Consider the following 22,140-nt stretch of genomic DNA (forward strand, 5'->3'; position numbering starts at 1 on the left):
GAGGTGTACTCCTCCTTTGTCCCTGCCCCCTGCTTCCACCACCAGTATGCTTTTTTCTTTGCCCTCAGGCTAGCCTGGATATCCACACTCAGCCGCAAAGGTTTCTTGGACCCTTTTCCCGCCTTTCTGCTCAAAGGAATTGCATCCTGCTGCACCCCAAGGATAGCCTCCTTGAGGCTATCCCACAGTTAGTCTTGGTATACCCCAAGTGACACTTAGCCAGGTTAGCTGTCAGACTCACTGCTCATATCACCTGTAACATTTCTTTCACCCACTGGAGTTGGTACACCCATGTGTTGGTAAATATTACTACATCATCCAGATAGGTAGCTGCATATACCCAATGAGGTTGGAGTATTTCATCCATTAAAAATTGGAAGGATGCCAAGGCTCTGTGTAAAACAAAAAGTAGCATCTTGAAATGGTAGAGCCCTCAGGGTGTTGCAACAGCTGTAATTCCCCAAGATGCTGGATCCAAAGGAATTTGCCAATATCCCTTAGTCAAGTCCAGGATGGTTATATACTTTGTGTTACCTATTCCCTCCACTGCTTTATTTTTTCTGGACATATGGTACATGTTACATTTTAAAATTGCATTGATTTTGTGAAAGTCAATTCAAAACCAGATAGTGTGATTGGGTTTTGACATGAACACAATTGGGCTACTCCACTTACTGGCGCATTCCTTTATTACCTCTAAGTCCAACATCTTAACTTCTCATCTTACTGCTTCCCTCAGTCAGTCTAGGATTCTCAAGTGTCCCTTTTGAAATTTAAGGCCTGGCCTAAGGATAATTCAGTGTTCAATTAATGTACCAAACTCATGGTAAGTACCTTTTTGAATTCTTCAGGAGGGTTTTTATTTCAGCTCGTTGAAACTGCTGTTTTAGGAACTCTTGCTGCTGCTTTCTCTGAAACTGCTACAGTTTCTGCTGCTGTCTCTGGAATTGCTGTTGCTGGGCTTGGACTTGCTGAAACAGCTGCTGGTGTTGTTGCTACAGCCCCACCAGCCATTTTAGCAGGGTTCTGGCCTCCATAGCTGATATTGGGTTCTAAAATGCCAGTATTTTCTACCATGTGTAGCAGGTTGTCACTCAGCTTTTTATTTTCCCTGGGGCAAACTTGTCCACACAAGAAAAACCAGCATCCATAATGAAAAAGAACACATAAACAAGCAACAAAGGGTTAACTCAAACCTATGGTCCTTCCTCAGACCTGGAGAGGGCAATCCCAGGTCTGTGCTGTATTGTCAGCACTGCAGCCTTCCCTTACTCCACCACCTTCCTTTCCTGGGAGGTTTTCACTTCCTCTGACCATGCAATCATCTCTGCCAGATGGCTCCATGACCCTGAGCAAACAGGCTACTACTCATTAACCCCCTGCAGCTGGTCTTCTACCCCTAAGCCATGTACCCAGTTACAATCCTTTATAAGTACAGATTAAAATTCTGAATGGTGCTAAAACTAAAATTCTTACAAGTTGTTCTTAAACATTCAACCTTGAAAAATTATGAAAAGTATGTTCTAATCCAGGTTATTAAACATTTACTTATCTATATCTTGTTTGAAAGGATCTTTATGTCTCTTCTTGTCACATGTTTTAGGGATAACAGCTGATAAACAGTTGCATGTTACAGTAAATACCCTAAGGATAGAGCTTCATAAATCAACAGCAAACTTTATCTTAACCATGTTTCATTAAATGCTTCCAGCTGCCTTTCAAGAAAGGTCACTGATATGCACATAAAGCCCCACTAGCTATGACTATTTAGATGATGAATACTGTTTGACTTGGAAAGTATTCTTTCTTAGAGTTAATCTGCAGTGGATTGGATCTACTTGATTTTTTTTTTGAAGTTTGATAAGAAGTTACCCACTACCAAATTTCCCCTCCAAAATATTGCTATTTTTTAGCACAGAGCCACTATCATATTCATTAGAAGTAACCTATTGTCATAATGGTCACTGCACACCAGTGTGGTTGAGAAATGTTTAATTCCACCCATGATCCCCAAGACATATAACAAGAAGCACTCAAATGCATCTGTACTTCTTTCTACATGTGTAAAATTCCTCTTCTATCTACTGATCCACTGGTAACTGTTATCCAACTAGAGTTAATGTAACAACCAGAGCAATTCAGCTGCATGACAGATGATTCACTGCAGCAGTGGCAAGGAAGTACCTTCTTTTTGCCACACCTTGGGCTCTTTGGCAGTATGATTCCACTGTCAGAGTAAAAGACCCGTTTCTTCTCAATACTGAAGGTGGCACAGGATTATCAAGAATACAATGTAGCAAGTAGACAATAGCCAGCAGCCAATTTTTGCTCCATTTAAGTCAAAAGGAGTCTTGCCATTGACATCAATGGTAATAGAATCAAACAGTGAGAGACTGTGCACGGTAGGGTTCAGAAATAAATAGAGACAAGGGACACAGAGGAAGAAAGCAGAGGAAAAAAGAATAAGGTGGGAGGAAGAAGGAAAGAAAATAGTTAAACTGAAGGGACAGGAGAAATCAATATCAACGACTAACTGAGAGCATGTTTGACTAATAGAAAGAAAAATAAGAAATCTAAAATGATAGCATAAGTAGAGAAGTTTTGAAAAGATGAGAAATGTTTATCTTAGGAAGGAAAAAAATGAAAATTTAAGGAGATTAAAAAAAAACCCTTAAGAATAAGAAAAGTAAAACCTAGAAACTGAAAAGTATCAGGCAAAGAAATTGAGGTATACAATGAAAATAAAAAGTAGACCTGAGGAACAAAAAGAAAGAGTATTTACTTGTATTGTTTGCTACCAAATGTTGTACTTAGAAATTATTTTCCCACACAACTATCTCACAACCAGTGTAGGTAGTTTTCTCTTCTGTACTGCTAATATAAAATTACATAAACTTTTACATTTTATATGATTGTGTGTGTTTAGTACGCAATTCCCAGTGCTGAGCAGAAGACATGGCTACAGTTTCACTTGTAAGACTTGAAACATATGGGGGGTCAGGCTTGTTTGCTTCTTCAAACTCTTTTGGACTCAAACTCCTTCAGAGATGATCCCAAATCCATATGGAGTTCTTCAGCATAGCAGCTTGGATTAGGTGGCTCACACTAGAGGTGGTTTTAACTACCAATTGTGGTTTCCTGGGCAGAAAGGGAGGTGAGAGACACTGGAGAGCAAGGGAGAGCAAGGGGGTACCAGAGACTTCAAGACCCCAGCTGCTGATTCCGTGGCATGGGCTCCCCATACTCTGGCTGATGCTGCAGGGTCTGGAGGGGGAAGATAGTGGGAGCTGCCATTCCCAGGGCTAGTGCCCCACTTGCTCCCCACCTTAGTTATGCTGCTACCTTATAAGGATAAAAACAGAGAACCAGCTTGATTCACTTTTGAGCACTTTGTCTCACAACAAACCCCACACCTTATAGACTGAAAAGCCCATTGTCCCAAACTGAGTACTTGTGAATTATCTGAATTGGTACTTTGCCTCAGAATAATAACAGCTGATTCAATTTAACTTCCATGTAATTGTCATGTACAACTAACTGCCTTGCACCAGTTTTGGTCCAAGTCATAAATGGAAACAGTTTGTTTGGCATCAAGCCTGGTGTCTGTTTTGGCCTAACCCCTCCTTCAGAGAAGAACAAGTTAGCCCTTTTGAAAAACATGGTCTCCCTAATTGTCACAAATCCATCTTTGAAACTATCACCCTAGTCCCAAGCCCTGATTCTTAGGCAAAAAAACCCAAAAAACAATGAAGTGACTAACAAGTTCCACTTTGAATGACATCTGCCAGGATCTTAGATACCTTAGAAACAGGCTTCAGGCCTTAAAATGGAGTTCCCTTTGGAGCATCATGGCAACCTTTGTAGCAGCAAAGGATGACATCTTTCTGCCCCGGTGCTCATATGGCTTAGCTTCTCTGTGTCTTCCAGATGATTAGATATTGTGTACATATTTACGAAAGGGAAAAAAAGGAGGATGAAGGGAACTACTGACCTGTCAGCTTCACCTCAGTCCACGGAAAAATCATGGAGCAGATCCATTTCTAAGAACTCGGAGGAGAAGAAGGGGATTGGGAACAATCAGCATGGATTCAGCAAGGGCAAGTCATACCTGACCAATCTGATTGCCTTCTGTGATGAGATGTCTGGCTCTGTGGATGTGGGGAGACCAGTGAATATGGTATACCTTGACTTTAGTAAGGGTTTTGATACAGTCTCCCACAACATTCTTGCAGACAAGCTAAGGAAGTATGGGTCTGATGAATGCACTGTAAGGTGGATAGAAAACTGACTATATCATCAGGATCAGAGGATAGTAGTCAATGGCTCAATGTCTACTTGGCAGCTGTGCCCCAGGGTTGGTCCTGGAGCTGGTTTTATTCAATATCTTCATCAATGACCTAGGGAATAGCAAAGAGTACACCCTCAGCAAGTTTGCAGATGACACCAGACTGGGGGAAGTAGTAGATATCCTGGAGGGTAGGGCTAGGATTCAAAGTGACCTCAAGGAATTGGAGGATTGGAGGAAAAGAAATCTCATGAGGTTCAGTAAGGACAAGTGCAAAGTCCTGCACTTACAATGGAACAACCTTATACACTGATACAGGCTAGGGACTGACTGGCTAGGCAGCAGCTCTGCAGAAAAAGACCTGGGGGTTACAGTGGACAATAAGCTAAATATAAGCCAACAATGTACCCTTGTTGTGAAGAAGGCTAAGGGCATACTAGGCTGCATTGATAGGAGGGTTGCCAGCAGATCAAGGGAAGTGATTATTACCCTGTATTCAGCACTGTTGAGACCACATCTGGAGTCCTGTGTCCAGTTTTGCCCCCCCCCCCGGAAGGATGGGGACAAACTGGAGAGAGCCTAGCGGAGGGCAACAAAAATGGTTAGGGAGCTGGGGCATGTGACTTATGAGGAGAGGATAAAGGAACTGGGCTCACTTAGTCTGGAGAAGAGAAGACTTAGAGGGGATTTAACAGCAGCCTTCAACTACCTGAAGGGTGGTTCCAAAGAAGATAGAGTTAGACTGTTGTTAGTGGTGGCAGAACAAAGAGCAATGGTCATCAAGATGCAGCAAGGGAGGTTAAGTTAGATATTAGGAAAAACCTCTCTTGCTAGGAGGGTAGTAAAACACTGGAACAGGCTTCCCAGAGATGTTGTAGAATCTCCATCCTTGGAGGTTTTTAAGACCCAGCTAGACACAGCCTAGACAAAGGTCCTACAAAAGTGCTTCTTAAAAGTGTGTTTATGGAATACCTATGGTAAAACTTTCAGCAGTTTCAAAAAAAGGCAAAATGCATCAATTCTGAATGAATTAAGTCTATGGGTACTATAAGCAAATTACTACAAGTATGTTTATTTCAAGGTTAGTGTTTTCAAATTTGCTCCTCACTTTTATGTGTTCCAGGAAAACAAGATCTGACAGTAAGACGGTGGGGAAAGGGCTTCAGGGAGAAGAAGCTGGGGAGATGCAGTGGGTAAGGGAGCTACCTGACCCCCAGATTTATTTTCCCTGCTGTAGCAGTAGGAGGGAGACAAATTCAAGGCAAAATTTCCAAAAATTGGATTCTACACCTTGAAAATCATAACAAATTATTGGTGGGTTGTTTTATATTCAGGTCCATCTTATATTTGAGTATATACAGTACTTAAATGCAGTTCTAAACCTTTCAGATTTATCCTGGATTATACCTATGCAACTTTCCAGCATGATTTTTAATGAGAAACAACAGGCCAACAATTTTTCCTTTTTTTTTTTTTTTTTTACTGATGATCCAGGATTACAGTTTCCCATTCACCATGGAAAAAAAGCTGTTCACCAGTTCACCATGGTAAAACTCTAATTTTAAGGAGAAAATCCCAAAAAAGAGAAAAACACAGGAAACGGTAGGTTTCCCCTTATTCATAGATTCAGAGACTGTTAGGGGCTGGATGGGACCTTGCAGGTTATTGGGTCCACTCCTCCCCACCCCCCCCAGCTCTAGGCAGGAAGACAACTGGGGTTAGGTGACCGCAGCGAGGTGACTGTCTAGTCTCCTCTTTAAAACCTCCAGGGTAGGTGACTGTACCACCTCTGGAGGGAATTTATTCCACAATCTGGGCACTCTGACTGTGAAGGAGTTCTTCTTGGTATTAAGCCTGAAGCAGCCTTCCAGGAGTTTATATCCACTGTCAGATCTTGCTCATCCTGGTCTTCCCCAGGGGTGCCCTAGTGAACAGTTGTTCACCGAGATCCTGATACAATCCTCTGATATAGCAGTAAGCCGCTATCAAGTCCACTCTCAGCCTTCTCCTCTTTAGGCTAAAAAGGCCCAGGTCCCCCAGCCCTTCCTCATATGGCTGGCCTTGCAAGTCTCTGATCATATGGGTGGCTCTTTTCTGGACTCTCTCAAGTTTTTCCATGTCCTTATTGAAGTGCGGTGCCCAGAACTCCAACTGCTGTCTCACCAAAGCTGAGTACAGCAGGAGTATCACTTCCTTAGTTTTACATGAGATGCATCGGTTGATGCGTGCCAGCATGTTATTTGCCCTGCTGACCACCACCTCACACACAAGGCTCATCTTCATGTGATGGTCAATCATTACCCCTCTGTCTCTTTCAGCCGTGGTGCAAGTCAAGTTGTCACCACCAAGCCTGTATATATGTTGAGGGTTGTTTGCCCCCAGATGGAGCACCCTACACTTGAAAGTATTGAACTTCACCTGGTTCTGGTCTGCCCAACTCTCAAGCCTGTCCCAGTCCACCTGTATCTGCAACCTATCTTCTGACGTGACCACACTGCCCCATAACTTGGTGTTATCCATGAACTTGACCAGTGAGCTTTTTACTCCCCCATACAAACCATTGAAAAAGGTGTTGAAAAGCACCAGTCCAAGCACAGACCCCTGAGAGACACCACTGGCCACTTCACACCAGGACAACACAGATCCGTTCATGAGAAGTTCCAACTTGCAAGAAGCTGGGGGGAGCAGGAAGCGAGCAGTCAGGCAGGAGTACCACGTGCACATTTACACATGCACATAGCCAGCAAGTGTCCTGGAGAGCAGCTCACCACAGGTAAGTTTTTTGGGGGGGGAGGAATTGAGGCCCCCATAGAGAGGGAAGGAGGGAGTTGGGCAGGGCTGGAGCTGCTGGCCAGCTGGGATCATGTGTAGGGCTTGGGGCCCAGAACTGGAATGGCAGCTGCAGGGCCTGAGCAGAGAGCAGGACAGTGCCCCCCAGATTTGTGCACAGGGTGGGAACGGGTATGGGTTTCGCACTGTGGGCTTGGACTCCCTGCCCTGTTGCCCTTCCCTGGGGCCTCTGCAACCCAGCATGTGGGACCCAATGGGCACGATGAGTGTCGCTGCTGTGAGCCCTGCACCGCCATGGTGAGGTGCCCTCACCCTCCCAGCAGCAGTGGGGGTGGCATTGCATAGTTGCATCTATCACTGCTGCTGGGCAGGCAGTGGGAACATCACTATGGAAGTGTGGAGCTCCCAACGGTGGTATGACCCTCCCTGCCTGGCCTCATTCTGCCCTGCCATGCTGGGCAGGGAGCCCTGAGCCTGCAGCAGGCAGCCTGCATCCACCCTCCCCACCAGCTATGCTCTGGCTGTGCTACCCATAGGGGAAGGGGGAGCTGAGCTCCATGCTTCTCTCTGCTGCAGCAGCTACCACCTCCCATGGGTGGCAGGTGGGGTTGGCCACTGCTGTGGGAGCAGGAGGCTGTGGACCTAGGTACTTGGCCCCATAGCCCTGGCAGCTGAAGACCCTCTCTGGCACAGCTGGAAGGGGTGACAGGACTGTGGGTGGGGAGTGAGGAGCACCAACAGGGACAGGGGGTGTGGGTGGGGAGTGAGAGGCACCAGCAAAACCAGAGGGCTTTGCCTTGGCAGTGGGGGGCCTGGACCTGTCTGGTGAGTGAAGGGGACAGGGGGAGCTCTGATTTTCCACGATCAGCAACCCAAAATCAAATGCCAAAATTTATAGATATTTAGAATTTATTTTATAGTGATTAAGGCACTGGAAGGTTTCTCAATTGCTCTAAAACTGCAAATATATCAATAAAACGTTGTGTTCAACTGATACCTATATATATATTGGTATTCCATTTTTATCACGGATTTTGTGTTTTTTAATCAGAGACTTTGAGGGTGTAGTTTTTTTTTTAATCAAAGAATTTGCAATTTTTAAAACGGAGAAAACCAGGATCTCTAAATTGATCATATACATTCAACACTGCAACTAGCCTTTCAGATCCCCTGCTGAGTTGGCCAGGGTAGCAGACAATCTCTTAGCTAGTGAAACTTCAATACTCCTCAACCCCATTTTTAGAAAAACAACTTTCAGATTCCAACCAAAGAATTCACACCAAGTGGGCCTAGAACAGTTCCTTGTCAGAACACCATTAACTGAAGCACAACTTGTATGTACAGTTCAGACAGTTCTGACATAGTGCCATGTCCCAATGAGATCATGCATAAATTCTGCAGTCAAACTCAGTTCAGTTTTTCAATGTAAAACAGTGCAAGACTGAACAATTTTGAAGCCATATATTGTTTAATCTCTTATCTCAGGTTCTCTGACCTCACTGCTTCTTTTTAAGTTTTACTTTCATGCTCTAGGGATATTTTTCCACCTTTTACATTTCTACCCCAATTCATTGCTCTTATCAGCAGACTTTCCCAACCTGTATATACAAACAGATCTTCAGGTCAGACAGTTTCTGTCACAACTGCACTCAGTCTTCTGGAAATATGTGCCTGGAATTCATCTTAAAGCTAACATCTTTTAGATTTTCTAAGCACATCCTATACTTCCTTTAGTGTGGCTGCAGTTTTCATTACATCTAGAGGACAGAACTCATTTCCCTTTGAACCAAAGTCTTTTGTTTCAGTACTTGACAGCCTTTTCCTACTTCTAACACTCACTGTCACACTTTTCAAGTTTGACAGGATCTATTCAGATTGGCAGACTAAGCTGATTCTTATAACAAGATCATTCCCAAACCCTAGCTCTGTCATGTTAATTCACAGTGATCTAGGTTAACTGAAAGCATTCCCAGAGAACTGAATTTACAGGCCTCAAGTTTCAGCATAGGCATAAGAGCTAAACCCTGTTTTACCTTTATGCACCTGAGTGCCACCTACATAGCTTTTGTACATGCCACAGAATTGAGCTTTAAAGCAGCTTAAAATGCCCTTTTGCACCACTTTAATGACACTGCTGTTTGTACATTTGGCAGAGTATTCCACTTTAATGGCACTGCTGTTTGCACACTAGTGGTGTATTCCTCTTTAGATGACTTTGGTACACAGCAAGATAAAACACCACCGAGGTGTTTTAGTTTGCTACCTAACAAATTGCAACAGTACACAGGGCACTGCAAGCTGATGCGCTTGGGGCCTGGCAGACCTCGTGCAGCTCAGGAGCTGTGGGACCCAGCAGCAGCCTGTACAAGCAAGCTCTACTGAAGAAAAAAAAATAGGGGCGAACCTGATCTTTTTTTTCCCCTCCCCAGAGCCTCCCTGCCTGCCTGAACTGTGTGGAAGCCTGGTGCTGCCCTCCACAGCTGCAGGGGGATGGGTGCTTCCCCCCAGGACTGCCCAGGCTGGGTGCCAGTGGGCAGGTGCCACCTGGGGGACCCCCGTGCAGCTCCAGTACCACTCAGCCCATCAGCAGCTTGCCCCCCTCCCCCCCGCCAAAGACTACCTTTGTGTTCACGCCATGGAGTTTAGTTCAGTTTAATTTTCCCTAAATTGGAGCAGTATTTTTAAAAACCCACCATTTCAATTTAGGGAGAACTAAATCGAATGAAACCCCATGGTGTGTAGAAGCAGCCATAATTTTAGATTCTATTTCTATCCCTGAAGTTGTGCTTTTTCAGTCTGAGAATGCATAAAGCTCCATTATAGCCGGATAGGCTCTGATGCAGAATAAAATTGCCTGGCTAGATGCATAACTGTACAAGTTCCTGAAACGCTAGTCAGAGAAAAACTACAACTAGCACTCTTCCTACCTTTTAGCCTGAAGTAGGAGATTCATGGTCTAAGCCCCTTCACCAAGGGGGGGGTGGGTATGAAGCTACTTTTCCATTTTTCAATAAATCCCCCAAACCATTATATCATGGCTTAGACAGAATGTGCTTCTATTTTCTTCTTGAAGTTGGCCCTCCCCTGATCTGCCAATGACTTTTCTGCACCTTATATTGGATGAAATGTATATATAGCAGAGGGATAGCTTCTGTCACTTGGGAGCGGGAATGGAGGTGGAGGCACAGGTCAAAACCCCCTCCTTTCTAGAAGAGTGCCCATCTCATTGAGCTGTGCTCACTTGCTCTCTTCCTGAAGAATCCTACTTCTTGGAACTTTGCCTAGTGGCTAAGTTCCCTAACCACTAGGCTGTGGGGCTGAAAGTTAGGAGCCCAATGCCTTCCCCTCCACCTCCAATTTCTCTACTTTATTTCAAATAGTTACATTAGTACCTCATTCACCCACAGGTAAAAATAAAATCTGAAATCCATGTAAGACACAAAAAATTGTACTTATGCAACTACATAAATGACACTTGTATAAAGACAAAATCAGATTTGGCCTGAATTGATCAATGTTACTGATAATTTGAGCTGCAACTTTTCCTTTTGTAGGTTTTGCTTATTTATATAAAAATCATGAACTACATTTTTCATGGACACATGAAGAGAATTAAATGCTGGCCTTCATCATGATTCATTCTACACTGATGAAACAACTAAGCACAACCCTTGAGCTACAAAAATTTTCAGAGAGAAAAATGGTTTCATAAAGCTGCATTTTACCTGCTCACTTGCCCAGTGGATTGAAATAATCTGATAATCACTGCTTGATCTGGTACTCAACATAAATGAATGGAACAGTGAAACAAAAATACTCATGCAAACTTATCAACCACCTTAACACATCTACCAATACGTACATGTGCACATATACATAGCCAGTCAGATACATCCTTGCTAATCCATTTCAGGAACAGCCCATTACAATTAGCCACAAATGGGCTGACATATCTAATACCACTAAAATAAAAGCAAATGGTGGGTCAAATAAATAAATATTTGAAACTCATGGCTATAACTCAATATAGAAATCAAAGCCCTACTTAACAATAGGAAAAGCACCTAATCTACTTACACTCCTGTAGTGCTTGCCACTTTTGACTTAAGCATGTCATAGCCTTTGCCCACCAAAACAAACATGAAACAAGAGCATAGATTTGACCCATCCATAGTGCACTTAGGAACATAGGACATGGGAATGAAAGGGACTTCCTGGTCCACTGAGTCTGTCCCCTGCCATCACAGTCATGCTGTGCATCAGTTACATATTCACGTGTTTTGTACCACTAGTGTCGGATCTACTTCAGCAGATTGACACATTTGTTCTCTAAAGTTTGCAAAAGGTAGGAAAACTTAGCCAAATGGCAGAATATTAAATAGCATAGGGCACTTACATGAATTATATTTTTTATGCAGTTGGGGCCCTGAAAGCACTCTACAGTTGTGATGTAATGCACATGCATAGCTGCAGAGTGCTTTTAAAATGGCCAATCACAAGAAAAATTAACCCTCCTGAAATGAGGTATTAGATGAAGGCGCTCTAAAGCAGAGTGCTTTAGGGAACTTGTGTCCCTCCAGAATTAAGTTTTTGCACTTTGCAGGGCTGTCAGCAGGAGAGGTAGGGAAAAGGCATGGAGCTTCTGGCTGAGCCTGGTCTGGCTGGAGATGAAGGGGTGGGCAGGAGGGCAGGGAAGGGAGACCCCCTCACCTCGCACCCCTTCCCCCTGCCAGCTACCCAGCTGGAGTACTGGAGGGAGCCAAGCCAGGCCTTCAAGGCGAGGGGGTCTCCCTTCCCCACCCTCCACCCCTCACCCAGGCTTCTTAACAGTGGCAGCAGCAGCTGCCTCCTTGGCTTGGCCTGGCTGGAGCTGAAGTGGGGGAGTGGCCCCACTTCAGCTCCATTTTTAAAAGGATGTATGGAACAGAGCTTCCTGGCCTCACAGGCCCAGCCTGGCTCCCCCGAATACTTTAGCCAGGTTAGATGGGGGGCCCACAAGGCAAGGGGGCTCTGTTCCATCCTGTCCCCCCCCCCTCCAGCTCCAGCCAAGTCAAGCCCGGATGGCAGCTCCATGCTGCTCCCTCCCCATCTCCCTCCCTTCCACACTGACAGCCCCAGAGCTGGGGGTTGCTGGGCAGAGGGACAGTTCAGCAGCTTCCTTGGGGGCTGCTGGAGCACCCTCACCTCCTGGCCAGGGCTGGTGCAGGGAGGCTTAATCCTCCCTGACCCAACAAGTGAACATCTGCTGGAGGAGGAAAGACTGACCATAAGCAACCATCATGGATTTATGAAAAACAAATCATGTCAAACAAAATTGATTTCCTTCTTTCATAAAGTAACTACTTGGGTGGATGATGGGAATGCTATGGATATAGTGTAGCTGGACTTCAGAAAGGCTTTTGACAAGGCCCCACAAGACATTCTGATAAACCAACCTTTTTTAATAATTGTACCCCCAGTGGCCCCCTTTTTAGTAAGTGTACCTCTTGGGGGGTGGCAGTCAGCCGGACGCTGAGCAAAGGGAGAGGGGGGTGGTGAGCAGAGGTGTGGCAAGCAGCAGCAGCGCAGCGTCTATGGGGACCTGCTCTCGCCCCATCCTGGCCCTGCTCCTGTGAGGCAGTGGCACAGGGTGGCAGCACTCCATCCCTGCCTGCCCACACGTACCCCCTGGGACTTTTCAAAGTACCCCCAAGTGTATATGTACTCTTGGTTGACAACCGCTGTCATAAACAAATTGGAGAAATGTGGGCTAGATAAAACTACCATAAGGTGGAAAGATAATGGCTCACTAGCCTCAAGCAAAGGGTATTTATTAATGGGTCCATGTCAGAATGTCTGGAGGTTTTAAGTGGAGTCCCACAGAGGTCTGTCCTGAGCCTGGTGCTATTCAACATGTTTATTAACATTTTGGATGCTAGCATAGAAAGCTTCTTGAGCAAGTTTGCAGATGACATGAAATCAGAAAGGATTGTGAATACATTGCAGTAAGCCAGCACAAATCAGAAAGATCTGAATAGGTTGGAAAGTTGGGCTAGAGCTAACAGGATTAAGTTCAATGCACACAAAAACAAGGTACTGCACCACAGGAGGAATATTCAAAAATGCAAATATAAAATGGGTGACACATACCTGGGTAGCAGCACTATCGAAAAGGACTTGGGAGCCTCAGTAAACCACAGATTCCATACAAGTCTGAAGTGTGATTCAGCCACACAAAAGGTGAATGCAGTTTTGGGGCCAATAGAAGCAATCAGGTGCAATAGAATGTATCATCAATAGAAACATTAGGTGCAAGACACAGGAGGTAATAGTGCCTTTCTACTCATTACTGGTTAGGCCTCATCTGGAGTACTGTGTCCAGTTCTGGGCTCCACATTTTTTAAAGGATGTGGAGAACCTGGAGAGGGTCCAGAGGAGGGCCACTCGTATGACTGGGGGCCTCCGTGGCCAGTCCTATGAGAAGAGGCTGAGGGACCTGAGTCTCTTCAGTCTCCACAAGAGGAGACTGAGGGGGGATCTTGTGGCTGCTACAACCTTATCAGGGGCCAGCAGCAGGGACTCGGGGAAAGTCTGTTCACTGGGGCCCCCCTTGGAGTCACCAGGAACAATGGCCACAAGCTGAGGGAGGATAGATTTAGGTTAAATATTAGGAAGAACTACTTCATGGTAAGGGTGGCCAGAGCCTGAAATAGGCTTCCCAGAGAGGTGGTGCTCTCACCTTCCCTGGAAATCTTCAAGAGACTGGACAGGCACCTGGCTGGGATCTTATGACCACTCGCACCCTTGGTGCTCATTCCTGCCCATGGCAGGGGGTCAGACTAGATGATCTGTCTAGGTCCCTTCCGACTCATTGATTCCATGATTCTACGGGTGACTGGCGCCACCTTATTCAGGAGGGGCACATACTCCCCAAGTGACCAGGGCGGGGGTCCCCCCATGGCCGATCTCACTCACCGGCTTCCAGAAGTAGCTGCAGTTTTGGCTACAGCCAAAGCTAGGACTTTGACTGGGGTGTGCCAATCCCCCTTCTGGGACTTAAATCTGGAGGAGCCTGACTAGAGGGTCTTGCCCCTCCACTCAGGATTAGACCAACCTCCATATTTGGGGTCAGGAAAGAATTTTACTCCAGGGTCATATTAGTATGAACTATGGGGCAGGGGGGTTGCCTTTCTCTGTAAGTGTGGCCCTCTACTCAGGATCTCTTGAGCATATATTAACATTTTATAGAAGCAGGACATTGGCTGCTCTCGTTCCCTTGCTTTGTATGTAGGAGGTTAGTGTATTAGGTCTGTCTTGTGTCAGGGTTGATGGCAGTCTTATCTAGAATTTAGATTATGGTTCGTATGGGATCGTTTGGATAGAGATGATCCTGCCTCAGGCAGGGGGTTGAACTAGATGACCTCTGGAGGTCCCTTCTAGCCCTACTTCTCTGATTCTAGGCAGTCCTACTCCAGTCCTACTCCGATCTAATGCACACATTATTTCAGGAAAAATTAGCTTATTTTGGGGTAGCCATCTACCCAAGGCAAACAGGCCATTGGCACTGCCACCTGATAGTGAAGTGGTCTACCTATTGCAGATTTGTCCATTCCAGACCAAGCATGATTTACATGGGTGCTCAAAACCAATATAAGTTATATACCAATGTGTACATGTCACCTGTATAAATCCTCAGTTCATGAATGGATAAGCAGCTTTCCTGATGTTCATCAAGTCTCTTGCTCCATTCTTTCCCCACCTCCTCCTCTCATAGTTGTGCTCTGTCTGAAGAAACTGGTCTAGGTACCATACATTCAAACTGTACATTTTTAGAAACCCTGTAGGTCATAGGTTATCCACATTTCACTGATAGCAGTTTGTTCAGTCCTGACCCATTTCTAATTACTAATTACAGTATCATAGTTTGGATTCTCCTAGTCAACTAGCATAAAATTAGAACAATTAAAACATACAGACAACCCCAGAACATCTACTCAACATTAATAAAACTAAAAATCACTGTATTTTATTTCTTCATCACTCCTGCTCAAATACAGATGCCAAAAAGCTTCCATTCCCCCATAGCAAGAATTCTTTCCATATTTTTCAATTTATTTACAAATCAAATATGCTTAAAGTAGGTGTGTTTTACAGATCCTCAAGAGTAACACAGATGACAAACCAAAGGGCTAGAACTTCTTAAGTTATTATATAATCTGAGAGTTGCAAACCATTGGGATTTTACTGTGTAACACTGACTAGGATAAAAGGAGTCTTGCATTATTAATGCTCTGTTTTTTTAACTTTTTTTCAGCTCATGCAAAGGCACTTACTCTGAAAGCTGTTCACTGAAAAGATGGTGGGATGATAGAATCCAGCCTTGCAAATGCATTTGTAGGCTCCAAGCACAAATCCAAGACCTTTAATTGGCATGCACTGTGAGAAAGAAAAAAGGGAAGGGAAAGAAAGTAATGTAGATGATCACACATGTATAGACAGAGACGCACAGTCAATTGTAAGGAAAAAAAACTATATAAGGTACAACAAATAAGCCTTCTTGCAAGAAGAAATGTACCAATCTAATTTGACATTGTGTTTCTTCAGTGATTTTTTCCCCCCAAGGTCATGTTTCAGCTATACATTTTCCCCTGCAGTTCAGATCCAGCAAACTGCAATAACATTTATAGCCCAGCTCATCCAATTGCTAGGCAGAAGTGACCAACTGGCAAATTTGATTTTCAGCACTTTGGAGTGTTGCTTCACACAGGTTCTCCTGCAGCCATGGCAAGACCAAGGCCAACGGTCAGGGATAAGAGCAAATGTAGCCCTAACCTTCCATCAGTAAAAGAACAAATGGACAGAAGGGTCTTCACATCAGTGGATCAGAGGCATAGAAGCCAACACAGTACAAAACTCATACTTCTACACACAAGATCCACCTATTTGGAACGATGGAATAACAGCATGAAGAAATTACCAAAGAAAAACTGGCTAACTGAAAACATGAGCCTGTACCAAGGGGCTTTTCTTTACAGAAAAATATTTTGCCTAGTTACATGTTCTCAAGCAACTATCTAGGAAGAAATAAAAAGTGAAATTAGTTATAAATTTAGCTTTCACTCAGTTTAAATATCAAAATTATTAACTCAGCATTAATTCTCTTCTGAGACTCATTTTATAACAGCAAGATACCTAGGTATGGTTGTAACACTTCCAGAGAACTCGTGAGAGCACTACTAGGAAGCACACTCCTGCACATCCATTCCATACACACCAATCCCTGAAATAAGCCAGTTAAAATAGCTTGAGGAAAGCCCCATCAATGGCTTCTGAGATTCTCATCTCCATTATCCTTGAAAGCAGCAGCAAGTTGCCTCATTTCTGGGTTTGGCACATACAAAATAGGACCAGTTCGATGGGGAGGGAGGATGAGTATGCCACAGAGCAGCATAGATATCCTGTAGTCTCAAAGGTTAAATAAACTAACTTGTCCTGGTGCCGAACTTACATTTACAGACCCAGTCTCAGTGACCGGAAATCAATCTACATGTATAAGTGTACAGAAGTTCCATGCACACAAACTGGTCTAAAATTGCAGCATCGAATTTATGATAAACCTGGGTCGACGTATTATAAAACTTACTCGACATAGGTCAAACTGGTGCTTGGAACCTCTGTACACTTTCCCTGCACAACCCCAGGGCTGGGAAAACCCAGCCAACAGTTGCAGCCCTGGGGCTATGTTTTTCAACCTCACCCCCACACTGAGCTATTTTTTGTCCCCCAACCCCTTGCTCCCCTGCCCTCCCTCCCCCTGCCATCCCACAAGCCGCTCTGGGTGCAGCTGTTTTTATCAGCATTTGCTGCTGCCAGAGCTGAGCAAGAAAGTCCTGGTGCAGGGAGGGGCTGGAGGGATGTGGGGGGTAGGCTTGTCAGGGGTGGGTGTTGAGGGGGCTAAAAATAGTCCCTGGTTCCCCAAACCACCCTGTGAGCCTTGCTAGCTCCTCCCACAGTCCCCAGAAGTTCCCCTGATTGCACCAGACCCTTCTGGCCCCAAGCAACACCCTGTATGGTATGTCTGCACCCCCACCGCACCCACGAATCACATCTGCCCCATCCTCCAGCAGACTGCTTGCTCCCCAGCCCTCCTGTTAGCTCCCCCCAATCCCAACTTACCTGCTATCAGGTGGCCATTTTGAATACCTTTAATATCTCCTAATGCCCCCAAATGTCCTGATGTTATAAAGAAACTAGAGGGTTCCACAATAGCTCTCTTGGAATGAACAGGTTGAGCAAAAACTATTTACAGTTTTAGGCCTGGTCTGTACTCGAAGTTTTAATAGAATAACTGTATCAGTAAGGACTGTGACTTATTTACAAGTTATACAGGGGAAGAACTGAGTGTTAATGTAGTTATACTGATATATGGCTGTTTACATTACTACAGCTTGCTATATTTTATCAAATCAAAATAAGTTATACCTCTATAAGCACTCTCCTACAGTAACTAGGGATGACAGAGATGGGTTTGCATACTTTAAATTATGCCCCAAAAAATTAAAACAATAGATTTATTAATTAGACTGTTCAAGGCCTTGCCTACAACTGAAAATGCTTTTCTCCTCGTTTCATCAGGTTTCTTTTTCTCTAGCATTTGTAACTTCATAATCCCATTAAACTGCCTTTTTCCCCACACTCTTAGTTTTTTTCCATGGGCAGGAACCATCTCTTATTATGTATGTTCATACAGTACCTAACACAATGGAGCCCTAATCTTTAAGGCCCCTATGCATTGCTGTAATACAAACATGTAATAATGAAACAGCAAAAGAATATATTGAGACATTTTGGAAAACCATTTTGCTATTTATAAACACATAATAACATGGCATAGAACAGCAGGTAAAAGGGTTAGAAGAGTAAAATGGTTACAGATTTTAGCTTGTATTCTCTAGGAAAGACTTCTCAGGCAGAGCTCCTGATGGTTCTTCTCTTCATTCTAATATGCTACGTGTTGCAAAAAATATATATTTTTTCCATTTAAGATGGGGAAAAAAGCCTGACTGCTGAATTTTGTGAGCATGGGAATGCTCCTAATTCCACAACTGTAGGGTATCCTCATGAATACATAATAGCAAAGTGTGATATGTTACCATGCACCTGTTCTGTATTAAAATATTTTCCCGATGACTTAAAACATTTCTCAGGGCAATAAGGATTAAATAATCTTATTATCATTATGTTGTTATGAAAGAGTCTAAATTACTACAATAAAAGAAAACTTCAGTTGGATCATATTGCAGAAGCTTTATTTCACCTTATCTAGGTCATCATGATTACTTATCAGCTACAATGTTCAAAGAATGTAGGGCTAAATTCTACCCCTTGTATTCTGCATAATCCTTTTGAAAAGACAGGCATAACAGAAGGCAGATTAATGGTCTTTCATTTTAAAAAAATTGAGTACTGAATCATTTTAGATAAAAAAAGTTACAATTTATATAATTCTACAATACCCAAAGACTACTTAGATTTCATGAAAACTCAATTATTTACCTTATGAATTTTCCAGTAAACAAGTTAAGTACTACATCTTAGAAGAGGTCAAGATAAGGGAAATACATCCTTTATAAAGAAGAAAGTATTCCTTATTCTAATGTGGAAATTTCAAAATTTGAAGGAAAAAAAAGACCAACTCTACTGAAAAGTCTTGGGGAAAAGGTGGAGAAAAACCGAAGTAATGAAATATGTTTGGAATAACAATCACTTATGCTAACAAAATCACATTGTGCCTCATCCTCCTGGGCTATTGCAGGAGTCTCAGGTGCTGTCACAACACAAAGGCCTAATAGGTTGCCCAATTGTAATAGCAGGTACTTGGGGAAGGTACCAATATGATCACTCACATGGCCAAACATGCTTATTGGAACAAACAGCTACTTTTAATAGGTGGGCTTTTTAACATGATGGGTGAGAATATACATTCAATCTGGCACGAGAATCTCAGACAAACAGATTTTCAGCTCAACCTTCATTTTTAACTTGCTAAGACAAATGATCAATATGGAGGACCCATGCCATCAAATATTTTGAGCATGGTTAGGGTAAAGCCATGGCCTAGAAGGACAGCAATTGAAAATAAGAAAGGGGAGAAATAGCAAGAGACAGAAACAATTTGACTAGCATTTTTGAACAAGCTGTTTCAGAAGCTGTCCAACTCTTGCACAATTTAATGGGAGCCCCCAAGGCTTCAGTCCAGCAAATATGTAAGATGGAATAACCTTGTTGACTTGACTGGGGTCAGCAAGACTCCACACAGATGTAGGAACCTGTCTGCACCGTTCTCTGCAAATTCAGGATACAAAGCCTAAGTCAGCAGTTCCCAAGATGCTTGAGGTTGCATCCTCAAGTGGGATTTTGGCTTAAAGTCCCACATAAATTCAATCATAGAGGTCAGCCTTGGACTGAAAGTTGAGAGAAGCTGCAAGTCCAGAACTGGAGCTGCTACAGAAAAAAGGTTAGGAAGCACTGTTCTAAGATGTGCAGAGCCTTGTGCAGGCTCTGTGACAGGTGTGGACAACACCCTGAAAGCAACTCTGTACTTTTTTTGTTTTAGAATTGAGCTCAGCTTTAAAAAATGCCAAACACTGTGCTTTCCTCCCTTTCTTCATGTATGCATTATGTTTCTGAAAAGATTCTGGAAAACGATTCCATTGCTAACTGACTTTGGATCTGATCTAAACAGAACTGGGCACTGCAAAGTTGAGTGTATAATATGCTCACACACACATACACGCACAAAAAGCCAAAGCATGGAACTTACCTGGTTTAGGTTTTATTATATAATCAGTGCAAAGCAGAGTGAAAAAAGCACTGTTAAAATGGTTCATTTTGGTAAATTTGTGTACCCCTTTCCAGTTTGGGTTTATCTTCCACAAGTTGCTTAGAAAAGTGGATGACTGGCAGGAAAGTTTTTCAAATCTATATATTCATTACATTTTCCAAGACATTGGCACAAAGAAAATTTTGAATCCATACCTGAAGTATTTGCAGTGGAAATCTGATTAAGAATTACAGGCAATGAATCTGAACACAGGAGAACACTAAGTGCCCAACAGAATGAATTATGATAGTTCACATTTTGAATACTCTGTTATCCACATACAGCTTCTCATGAACAAGCGACAGTCACTCAGAGATGATTGAGCAAACTATTCTAGGTAACATTTCAAGTAAAACTCAAACAGTTCCAGGACCATTTACAAACAATCCCAAACAAAGGTGCTGTCAAATTCACACATGTTAAATCTGGAAGGGTCTATTAGATTCTTTAGTATGTCCTACTTTAGGACTATAGACCATAATATTTCATCCAGTTGCCTCTTGTCACAGAGGACTTAGGTGCCCTGTTCCTTTAAAAAGTGGAAACTGCTAGGGAAAGAGCCCTAGCAGTGAGTGGGGAGTCCTAGCTGCTGGTTACCAGGGCAGCCAGAGTGAGCTAGTGGCTCACACCTGCCAGCGGTCAGCTGACCGGAAGGGGCAGGGCCTGGCTCACATATAAACCCTAGGGCTGAGGCCAGGATGGCATTTCCCTGCCAGCAGCCAACGGGGAAGGAGCTCTTCCAGGGCAAGCAAAGGGGAGAGGCCTGACTGCAGGTACAGCCTCTTATACTGGTGAGGGACTGAGCATCCCTGGTGTGGCAGCTGAATTTTATGTTATAGCCCAGGGGCTTATGTTTTTTTTACTGTTGAAGACCAGTGGTTTTGGTGAGGCTATTAGGGGATGGAGGAGGCCTCACAGGGGACCCACAGCAGCGAGGGGACCCCAGCGCCAGAGAGGGCACAGCATTTTGGGGTGCACCGACCCCAGTGCCAGAGAGGGTGCAGCATTTGGGTGTGCCAACCCCAGCGCCAGAGAGGGCGCAGCATTTGGGGTACACTAACCCCAGTGCCAGAGAGGGCGCAGCACTTTGCAGGGCTGTGGAGAGCCCAAGGAGGACCAAATTGTAACAAGGCCCAGACTGAACAACGTCAGTTCCATCTGTGAGGCTCGGGGCATGGTAAAGAGGTGGTTGGAGCCGCACATAGCCCATAAAGCTAGGGTGCCCTGACACACCCATTGCAGAACAGGACCCACAAGAGGTCCAGGAGCCTATGGGGTCAGAGAGTACAGCAAAACCATGCCCAAGAGGAAGTAAAGGCAGCCTCCCTATTATATATTTACCATCAAAGACATGGGTGAGAATCGAGGGTGCCCACTGGGTCAAGTTGGCATGGTAAGGGGGCCTTGGAGAGATCACGGCCATCCTGCAGGACCCCACTGTGACACCTCTGTACAGAGGGCCTATATACTTATGTTTGACGAACATGTATTCAGAAAGATATCCAATGGAAGTTGAAGACTCTAAAGAGACAGAAAATTCACTACTTCTCTGGACTGTTTGTTTCATTGGTCAATTACTATCACTATTGAAAACCTATATCTTATTTCCAATTTTAATGTTTCTGTTTTAACTCCCAGACATCCATTCTTGGGAATCCCCTTTTCAGTTTTCAAACAGATTTGGCAAAAGGGTTTACTAACTTCAATTACTTAATATTTGCTAATATGAACTACTGATCATCTGCACTTCTAAAAAAACCACCCCAAACAAATCACTTATTTCAGAAATGTATTCCCTGGTTTGCAAGGTTTATGTTCTCAGCTTTATACTGTTTATGTTCTATGATGACTCACAAGTCTACCACATTAACCTATAAATTATACATTCATGCCCAAGAACAAGATATCCAACTGTATACTTGGAATCAGCTGCTCATGTTCCATTTACCCATTAAACCTAGAAAATACCATATTTAAATTATTTACAGTTAAATAAGCCTTGAATCAATGCAGTCACAATATCAAAATTTATAGAGAACAGCTAGATGTTCAGTTTAAATATTTTTAATTTGCACCATGGACATAGTTGGAATAAAAATCTAATAAGATGCTGGCTGAGAGAATTCACTCTTTGGGGCTAAATTCATACTTAATGTTTATGCTGTGTACAACCCCCATGGAAATCTGAACCACATATATTCTG

General features: G+C 43.7%; 1 protein-coding gene across 1 annotated transcript in view; it reads right to left on the bottom strand.

Annotated features, from left to right (window-relative positions):
* Positions 1 to 22,140, bottom strand: part of GPR158 (G protein-coupled receptor 158) — a gene marked incomplete at its 5' end in the record, with an annotated part of 371,372 nt that overhangs the window by 198,891 nt on the left and 150,341 nt on the right. The window contains one exon of the mRNA XM_019531865.1: positions 15,388 to 15,490. Coding sequence (XP_019387410.1) covers positions 15,388 to 15,490 — 103 coding nt within the window. The remainder of the gene's footprint in view (positions 1 to 15,387; positions 15,491 to 22,140) is intronic.

This window comes from Crocodylus porosus, unplaced genomic scaffold (genome assembly GCF_001723895.1).
Source record: "Crocodylus porosus isolate Cpor-Errol unplaced genomic scaffold, CroPor_comp1, whole genome shotgun sequence".
Classification (NCBI taxonomy): Eukaryota; Metazoa; Chordata; order Crocodylia; family Crocodylidae; genus Crocodylus; species Crocodylus porosus.